The sequence below is a fragment of the Artibeus jamaicensis genome, unplaced genomic scaffold, assembly GCF_021234435.1.
Source record: "Artibeus jamaicensis isolate MK-2021 breed Jamaican fruit bat unplaced genomic scaffold, CSHL_Jam_final contig_447, whole genome shotgun sequence".
Classification (NCBI taxonomy): domain Eukaryota; kingdom Metazoa; phylum Chordata; class Mammalia; order Chiroptera; family Phyllostomidae; genus Artibeus; species Artibeus jamaicensis.
Genome location: NW_026521834.1, coordinates 3,837,752 through 3,847,864, shown reverse-complemented (window position 1 = coordinate 3,847,864; position 10,113 = coordinate 3,837,752). Strand labels below are relative to the sequence as shown.

Here is a 10,113-nt window from a genome sequence, read left to right as displayed (position 1 = left end):
TCTATTAGTGACACAGGCGATCAATCTTACAAGCAAGAAACACAGTCCCAATTTTAGGATTTCTTCTGTTGGGATCCCATGCAGTACCTATACGGTACCCAGTCCTAGCTACTTTACCTAAAGGCAAATCCTCATGCTGTACCCTATTACGTGGGTGCAGAGAACATATCATATGCCTGGTTTCACTAAAAAGCAACTGTAAATGAATTAATCATATACTTTATTGTTTAATTATTCATTTTATTAACTTGTGAAGTCAGACCAGTGCATCAGTCTGACCATTCTTGTTCTGTCATCTTGATTCTCTCACCGTTGGGATTATTTATAGTCTGGACAAGGGCAGATGAATTATGATCAAATCCAAGTGAGGATTGTTTAAGGAAGCTTGACAGAAACATTGAGAAAAATATCTGAATTCAATTCCAGAAAAAAGGGCTACCAAGGGAAAGTAAAAGTCTTAATTGATGTTTTGAAACTGGCCATAAGAAAGGTTTGGAGAATGATCCTCTAGGCATAAGCTCTAAGACCTCTGGACACAATGTGAGCTTCAGCTGATCCAATCTGGACATGCCGAGCCAGAGGAGGGCCTGGCAAGCACAATTCAGTCTCTCTGCCTCCATCAACAGCAAGAGTCCTTTTGCATGATCACAGAGTACTCTCCAGTGTGTTATAGTTGTCCTTAAAGCTCTTCAATTCAAGGAAGTGCTTGGCACGTTTGCTCTTCTGACTGGAGGGGAGGTATGTCACCTGGATGGTTGTTGGAGAAACTTCAGGAGACTGGGTTAGGTCTTTGGCTGCTGACTGATGTTGTCGCTGTGAGTTCCCACTTTGTGCTTTGACCCTGAAGAAAATAGAGGGCAGACTGTGACAAACATGATAAGGACTAATGGAAGAATACAATTCAAGGCTCATCCATCCCATAAGTGCAGCTGTAGCCACAAATGGTCTTTTGTCCTATCTTATAAACTAGCTACTAAAATCCCATCTGGTAGCTTAGAAATACCAGAGAAACCAATTTTCCCACTGGGTTCCTGTCTCTGGCTCAACCTTTTCATCTCATTATGCTTAAGAACTTTTCATTCTTATTAGTCACCTAATGTGTGTTAATATACTCCCAGCCCAGAGTTGTGCTTGTAATTGGAGTATCAAACAGTAAGAAGAAAAGTACTACTACCACTTACACGTTAGGACATTGACCTTTGTGCTTTACCAACATCTAATTTACTAACATCCCAATATCCCTTCATGGTGTTATTACCACCATTTTGCAGGGAGGATACTGAGGGTCCATTAAGTAACCTGCTTGATGTCACAAAGCTGGTATGTGACAGAAAGCTGGGAGTTGATCTAAGTTGGTCAGATTTCAGAGCTTGTATTATTTTCACTGTACCCACTGAACCTTTCTAGAAGCTAGAAATCAGAGACTAAATTAAAAAAATGTAGTAAACAAACATAAAATTTGCCATCTTACTGTTAAATGTTTACAATTCAGTAGTGTTAAGTACATTCACACTGCCATGCAATCGATCTCCAGAATTCAACTTGAAAAACTCTATCTACTAAACAACTCCCTATTCTCCCTTCCCTTCAGCCCCTGGCATCTAATGATCTCCTTTCTATCTCTATGAATTTGACCACTCTGGGCATCTCAAGTTAAGTGGAATCCTATGGTATTTTTCTTTCAAAAAAAAAAAAAAAACAAAAAAAAAAATTTTGAACAGGCCTTCTGCGTGACTTCTAGACTAAATACCATTTTCCATCCTCTCCGCATGTTCTTTCCCATGTAAGTAGTTTCTGCTAGGACCGTTTATCTTTAGAAACAATGTAGTTTATTTTTAAGGACAGAAAAAAAGTAGGACATACACACTATCGTTTCAGAAGATCCATATTCAACATAGCAGAAAATGTGTATTCTTTTTTTAAATTTAAATATATTTTTTAAACTTTACAATTCTTTCTTTTCATGGCTGTTAACTTTTTATTTTAGATTGGATTTCCCTCTTTACCCTTTCATTTTAACATTTGCACAAATGACCTAATGAAGCTATGTTAGTACTTATTTAAAACATTCTCAGACAAAAATCGTGATTCCTTTCGGCAGTGATGTCCTTTGTTTCAAAAGAGGGTTACTAACACTTGAAGTGGTTAAAAAAAAAAAAAGGGTGGCATTTCATTCTTATTTTTCTCAGACCAAGACACATTGAAGAGGACCCTGGAAGAGAAGGAATCTTTGTGTGTTGAAAAACTTTAATACCAATTCTGACATTTTACAGAGCTGGGTCAAAAACAAGAAAAAAAAAGGTGCACAGAAGTAGAAGCTTCCCTTATTAGCTTGTAGAGCAGCATCTGCTTTCCAATGTGAGTGAAAGGCAGTACTAATAGTCTAGGGCAGGAGTGGCAAACTCATTCTCACTGGGGCAGCCTCAAGATTGCCTTCAAAGGGCTGAATGTAATTTTAGGACTGTATAAATGCAACTACTCCTTAACAGTTAAGTGAGAGCTTGGTGCTGCCACCGGGTAGAAACAAGGTGCTAGGCCAGATAAAACAACGTGGAGGGCCAGATTTGGCCAGCAGGCCTTATGTCTGCTACTTGTGATCTAGGACCTAACAACTTTTATGTTATTATGGCATTTGTTCCTATTGTTTTATGAAAGCCACCTCACTGTGGGAACAGTCCAGCTGTATTCTCTAACCAGTTCTTCTGTGTATTGTGACATGTTTGTTCCTCTTTAAACTCACACTGTGGCCAGCTCACTCAGAGCCTCCTGATAGCGCAGGTATTCTCTCTGGCCAAAGACCTGAGGGAAAAGAAAGGAAGAGTGAGGCTCTCTTAGTCTGGGATTCTAGTTCCCTGAAGGAAAAAGTGGCCACACAACTTACCCCTGTCCCATAGCGGGCTGTCTCATAGCCATCCAGCAGGGTATCAATGAGGGCCTTGCGCACACCCTTGAAAGGAGTACTAGTGTTTCGAAGATCTAGCAGGTAGGAGCGAAAATTCTTGCCCAGTAAGGAACGGGGATGCCGGCCTTCAGCATGAAATGGGATCTCTGAGAAGATAAACAGCACAATGATACCCCTTCTCCCATTTGTTAGTCTTTGTATTTAATTTCCCAAACTTTGAAATGGGTCCAAGGAATGAACTGGAGGGAAATTCTAAAGAATTAAGAAAACCAGAGGTATAGAGCTGTGTCTGAATTGCCATTTGGTGGTAGCAACACAACTAAAGCTATTATCAATGATACGCAATAGTGTCATTGTCCAATTTACCCTCCTACTTACTTACCCTACCTTTAAGATATAAGCCACAGGTGGCAAACACAAGGACCACGGGCCAAATCCGGCCCTCCACCTTGTTTCTACTTGGTGGCAGCACCAAGCTCTCGCTTAACTATTAAGGAGTAGTTACATTTATACAGTCCTAAAATTACATTAGGCCCTTTGAAGGCAACCATGAGGCTGATGTGGCCCCTGGTGAAAATGAGTTTCACACCCCTGATAATCTATGTTTTGGTTGAGACATAGTATATATGATGATGATCACAGAATAAAAAATGTTCAAGCCCTGATTGGTGTGGCTCAGTGGATTGAGTGCCAGCCTGTGAACCAAAGGGTCACTCGTTTCATTACAATCAAGGCGCATGCCTGGGTTGTGGGCCAAGTCCCCAGTTGGGGGTGTGCAAGAGGCAACCAATCAATGTATCTCTTACTCATGGATGGTTCTCTCCCTCTTTCACCCTCCCTTCCTTCTCTCTGAAAAGATATTTAAATAGGATCTTTAAAATAAATAAGTAAATAAATAGAATCTTTAAAAATGTTCAAGAACCATCTATCTTTGGTTTAGCAAAAAAATTTACGTTGCTTGTCTTGTGGAAAACAAGTAAATTACTACCATCCAGTGCATGAAACTAAAGGTCTAAAGAACAAATCAAACCCAGCCTCCCTGGAGAAGAATAACTTGCCTACATCATTTTTTTAATGCAAAAGTTACCCAGTAGTCTAAAAACTCTAAAAAATTACTACTAGCCAGCAGTGTGCAGAAATGACAAATTCTAACAAAAATAAAGTCAGTTCCTCCCTGTCTCCCCCAAATAAGTTTTCAGGATCCCAAATGGCTGGTCAAGTAGACCTTACCAGAGACACGGATGGCATCCAGAGCTTTCATCCTATACAAATAGTTGTAGCAATCTGTTGAGAAAGAGAGTGGTCTCAGACACAACCCTCAAAAATATCTCTGAACTCCAACAATTAATAAACTGCCTTCCCACATGTCATATACCCAAAAACAGAGGAACCACAGCTGCTGGTTTTGCAAACAGCTATGTTATAACTCTGAGAGCAAAGAACTCTGAACTTGTGGGATTCTTCACTGAAGTATCCTCCAAGAACATGCCACATACTCTGATTTCCCTGGGTTTCCAGCTGCAGCAGTCTTGTATCATCATCTGCAAGGAGCTGAGGTTCATACTTGATATCCTGAACCCTGGAGAGTCGAATATCAATCTCTTCTTTTAAGTCCTGTTCACACAAAGAATACACAATCACTTACCCTGTACTCTGCTTTTCATCAGTCTGGAAATGGAGCACAGCAAATGAGCAACTAAGACAATAGAAGCAGAGAAAATATTCACTTGGCTTATGAAATTGCAAGACTTGAGAACTCAAGAATAGCCCAGTACTCAGTGGATTGAGTACTGGTCTGCAAACCAAAGGGTTGCCAGTTTGATTCCCAGTCAGGGCATATACCTGGGTTGTGGGCCAGGTCAGGTCCCCAGTGGGGTTGCACGAGAGGCAACTACATACTGATGTTTCTCTCCCTCTTTTTCCTTGTCTAAAATAAATACATAAAATCTTAAAAAAAAAAATTTAAGAATGGGATTTGGATTTAAGAACTTCTCCAAACTATATGTCTCTAAGATCTTTTAACTTGCCAGAATTTTCTATAGCATCAACATTATTTCTGACTTTCGATTGGATTTAGGTAACTCTTATTTACCAGATAAAAAATTCTCTTTATCTGAATTCACATCCATTGTTGTTAGAAGTAAAAATTAGTTAAACTACTGTGGGAAATAATTGGGCATTATCTTGTAAGACTGCACATACACCTAATCCAGATGTGAATTCAGATAAAGAGAATTTTATTTAGGTATTATAAAGAACTTCCTGAGTTGGAAAAAAAATCAGCAACTGGAAGTCATAATCTACTCTAAAAATCTATAAGGAGTCCTATAGATGTCTTATAATAATTTGGGAACTACCATCTATCTGATGGACCACAGAAATTCTACAGAATTTCTTCTACAGCACATTTAATTTTTTTTAAACTCAAATTTATCTTTTTTTATCTCTTTTTTAAAATTTTATTTATTTATCTTTAGAAGGAAAGAGAAAGAGAGAAATATCAATCTATGGTTGCTTCTGGTGCATCCCCTGCTGGGAACTGGCCTGCAACCCAGGCATGTGCCCTGACTGGGAATTGAACTGCGATCTTTTGGTTCACAGGCCCGTGCTCAATCCACTGAGCTACACCAGCCAGGGCACATTTAATTTTTTAAGTAGGTAACTCATATACATGGTATAAAATTTAGTAAGGTACTTGCCATGGCCAGGTGGCTCAGCTGGTTGGAGCATTGTCCCATACACCAAAAGGTTGCAGATTTGACTACCCATCAGGGCACACACCTGGATCGTGGGCTCCATTCCTGATCAGGGTGCATTTAGGAGGCAACTGATCATTATTTCTCTCTCACATCAGTGTTCCTTCCCCCCTTCTAAAATCAATAAACATATTCTCAGGTGTGGATAAAAAAAAAAAAAAAGGTACTGAAAGTGCTACCCCTCACTTACCTAGTAGCAACCAGTTAAGTTTCATGTTCATCTCTTACTTAAGAGGGTTGCTTACTAGTAAGTAGATTTTTGGGGTAACTTTTAATACACGCACGTACATTTTAAATATCATCAAGACAAACAATTGCATGCTTGCTTTGGCAGCACAGTATACACATTAGCATGGCCCCTGTGCAAGGATAACATGCAAATTCATGAAGCATTTCATGTTTTAAAGAAAAGGTGAGCACCTGCATCCACTATTCAGTTTATAAACTAGAACACTAGCAATGAGTTTGAAGCCCTGTGTGCCCATCTCTGAATACAACCCCCCAATCTTAATTTGTCAAGTTTTAATTTTTTTGTTTTATCACATAATGTTAAACAAGATATTTAACTTTGTCTAGTTTAGAATTTTATACGAATGGAAAAATACTTCTTGAATTCCTCTGCAACCTTTTAAAATTTTAAGTAGCTTTTACTGAGTTTGACTTTACATGCAAAATGCGTCCAGCCCAATCAAGGTACATTTCCATCACCCCCAAATGTTCTTCATGTCTTCAGTTACCCTCCCCTGCCAGATGCACTGATATGCTTTCTATCAATATAGTTCTGCCTGTTCTAGAATTTCAGATAAATGGAATAGAACCATACGGCACATATTCTTTTGTGAATGGCTTTTTTCCACTCGGGATGTTTTTGAGACTCATTCCTGTTTGTGACTTACATTCACAAATATTTTGGAGATTCAACTGTATTCATACATTTATCTTCAGCTTATTTCCATCCTTAAAAAAATTTTTTTTAACCCTCACCTGAGGACTTTTTTCATTGCTTTTACAAAAGCAGGAGAGAAACACGGATGTGAGAGAAAAATATACAGGTCCAAACCCACAACCCTATGGTTAACAGGATGACGCTCCTACCAACCGAGGCACAATGGCCATGGATTTATTTATTTTTCAACTGATTTTAGAAACATAGGGAAGGAAAAAGAGAAACACTGATTTATTGTTCCACTTATTTATGCACTCATTGGTTGATTTTGGTATGTGCCCTGACTCAAACTCGCAACCTTGGTCTAATTAACTGAGCTATCTAGTTAGGACTTTTTTCATTCTTTATAATATTTCAAAATACAAATATGTAATTATGTAGCCATTCTCAAGTAGACATTTGGATTAATAATTTTTTTTAAGATTTAATTTATTTATCTCCAGAGGGGAAGGGAAGGGAAGAGGGAGAGAAATATCAATGTATGGTTGCCCCCTGTGTGTCCCACGTTGGGAACCATCCTGCAACCTAGGCATGTGCCCTGACTGCAAATTGAACTGTGATCCTCTGGTTCACAGGCCCACGCTCAATACACTGAGCTACACCAGTGAGGGCTGGATTAATAATTTTTTAAAAACATTACCAAGAATGCTACCGTGAATATTCTTATACATGTGTTCTGTAAACATGAGCAAAAATTAATTTCTCTATGATAGCAGTGGAACTGCTGGGCTGTGGATTAGGTGTATGTGCAGTCTTACAAGATAATGCCCAATTATTTCCCACAGTAGTTTAACTAATTTTTACTTCTAACAACAATGGATGTGAATTCAGATAAAGAGAATTTTTAAAGGCAAAAGGAACCTTGGTCTCATCTAGTCCAGGGGGCTCCCAAATACCCTCTTTTGCTGGGTATAATGCGCTCCCACATTTTTTGGCCCAAAATTTCGGGAAAAAATATTTCAATTTTTAATTCGATTAATTTATTTATATTTAGAAACAAAACCAATTATTGTATTCCAGGGTATTATTTTGCATGCAGATAATTGTTATTGCTTTCTACAGCTACACTTTTAACACATTAGCATAGACAAAACAAAAACATTTATATAGACATGGAATTAGTACTATCCAGAGATAATGCACATTCTTATTTTTTCCCTCAAAAATTTGGGCAAAAAAGTGCACATTACACATGCCATAATACAGTAGTCAAGTTTTGATTGGCTCATGATGTATTGGAAGCCAGCCCTATAATCCCTCTCATGGGAGGCAGCAGGCATTTGAACTGTGGGAATGTGGAAGATGCACTGCTGACCTTTCAGGCCATGCCACCTTCCTTGAGGTTTTCTATGAAATGTATTAGCAAAGAACATGGAGGGGAGCGTTAATAGCACTGGTTAATGAACGAACAGGAGTTTAGGAGTTATATACTAGCTCTAGTGCTCCCACTAACCTGTTTTTCACTTAAAACAAATTGAGTATCTAATATGTGTAGGACCTGGTTTTACAGTGATGAAGAAAACTGATAGGGCGCTTGCATTCTTGAAGCTTATAGTTTAGTGAGAGAGGCATTGAACAAATAGAAAATTAAACATAAAAGAAAAATCTTTGGTAAAATGCTATCTAGAAAAAAATCAGGGGACTATGAGAAAACAAAGAGGACGATCTATACAGGTAAATAAGCACTCTTCTTTGGAGGAAATAAAATTTAAGTTAAGATACTAAGACCTAAACAAAAACAAGCTGGTCAAGTAAAGACCAGAAATCATTCTAGGTCACAGTAACAGCACAGGTAAAAGTGGGAAATTCAACCATTGTAGCCAGGCCCGTGATGAAAGGAGAACCATACAAAAAGGGGGTTGGTAAGGCCAACAGGTACCTTTCTTTAACCTGGAAGTGAAAGACAAACAGCAGGATGGTTGGTGGTGAGTTATCAAGAGCTGTGATTTAGATGTGTTAAGTGTTACTTGCCTGACTATTAAACATCTAAGTAGGCAGCTGGATATATAAGCATGGAACTCAGGCAAGAGGTTGGGATAGAGATAAAATTTCATCAGTAGATAAATAACCAGACCAAGGAAAGGCAGACAATTACCTAAGAACTAAAGGAACCACTTGGTTATTACCTTTTTAAAATGGGTAAATTGTTTCATTTTCTTAGGTTTCAGTTTCTACCGTGAAAGTCGGAACTAGATAACGTGTGGAGCACTTAGAAATCTAAAATTCTACAGAGGCGACTTTTCTCATCGTGCTGGGGCTACTTTTACCACCCTCACCCCATTCTAAAACGCAATTTAAACAAAAGAAAACACAGGGTAGTTTAAGCTGAACCGGGAAACATCACAAACGTTGGGAATTTTAATCCAAGCTCTTCATTCTGCAGATGCAAAAACTCAAGTTCCTGGGTAAGCTATAGGCTATGCCAGAGCAGTAAACAGGTAAGCCAGGCCCCAAGGTAACCGTTATTGCTCAACCTACTAAGGTAAGCACGTGGGTAACTGCACAGGGAAACAGGGACTTAAAAGTCATTTCCAAAGGCATAAGAGATCTCACTCTGCGCCTTAACAGATCTGGAGAACCAGGCCTATCCAGTGCCTTAAGGACCTACCTTGGGGGCATTGTGTCCCACAGGGACGTGAGGTCCCCTTCGGGATTTCATTGCAAAGCGCATGATTTGTCTCTTCACAAAAATAAAGAGCAGTACAAACACCTGTCCAAAAAATGTAAGAGAAATAAAGAATCTTAAATAAAAACACAGTGAAAACAAGTAAAAACCATGCCTTCATTTTAGATCCCCAGATTCAGGTTCTTAGGGAGGTTTCAGGGGTATAACTTGGGGCAGCAAGGCCATCAAAGATGGGGTGTGTATAAGGAAGTCAGGAGCGCAGAGGCGTGGGAAGTCCGTGTCTTAGGATTCAGAGGGAGGATTCTCGACCAGGGGTGGGGCAGTATACGCCTAAGGAAAGGGGTCAAAACACAGAAAAAGAGTAGATGAATGGGTGGAGAATGAGGACAGGAAACTACCTCATACGAGTCAGGGTCTCTACGAAGAGGGGCTCTACGGGATCACACCCAAGAGCAGGAATGGGTTAGGGGAATCTCCTCACCAGGCTCCCGTAGGCCATCACCAGCACGACATTCACCCCCGACAGCCAGTTACTGCCGGACGCCATGGCCTCCCCACCCCGCACAGAACTGCTCCAGTTTACCCCGCTGCCCTGCCTCGTCAGCCCGGGCTCTTCCGGGGCAAAAACGCCTTGGTCCCCCGAAGCTCCCCAGCCATTTCCTTACGGGGTAAGACCAAGGCTGACCCGGCCAGAAAACATGGCGGAGTAGGGAGTTGTGGGAAAGAAGAACACCTTCCCGCTTTCGCCCAACACGTGACTCACGCACGTAATGGCAGCGGGGAACGGAGACCTGGGACTCGCGGAACTACTTCAGTAAGAGGAAGCGCCGGCCGTGCAGTGGGTCACGTGGTGGGGGGCGTGACTACCCTGGAGAAGGCATTG

The 10,113-nt window shown here is 40.2% G+C and overlaps 1 protein-coding gene across 5 annotated transcripts; it reads right to left on the bottom strand.

Annotated features, from left to right (window-relative positions):
- Positions 1–203: 203 nt before the first annotated feature.
- Positions 204–9,998, bottom strand: CUNH1orf43 (chromosome unknown C1orf43 homolog). 5 transcript variants are annotated; one of them, XM_037162432.2, is made up of 7 exons: positions 9,712–9,997; positions 9,213–9,314; positions 4,399–4,516; positions 4,133–4,186; positions 2,882–3,048; positions 2,741–2,799; positions 204–841 (listed from the first exon to the last, which is right to left on the bottom strand). In XM_037162432.2, the coding sequence occupies exons 1-7, from the start codon at positions 9,775–9,777 to the stop codon at positions 646–648; spliced, it is 762 nt and encodes a 253-aa protein (XP_037018327.1). In that variant the 5' UTR covers positions 9,778–9,997; the 3' UTR covers positions 204–645. The 5 variants fall into 5 exon arrangements, with proteins under 5 accessions (XP_037018327.1, XP_037018330.1, XP_037018329.1 ...); XM_037162435.2 differs by having other exon boundaries at positions 9,814–9,996; XM_037162434.2 differs by having other exon boundaries at positions 9,896–9,995.
- Positions 9,999–10,113: the final 115 nt, after the last annotated feature.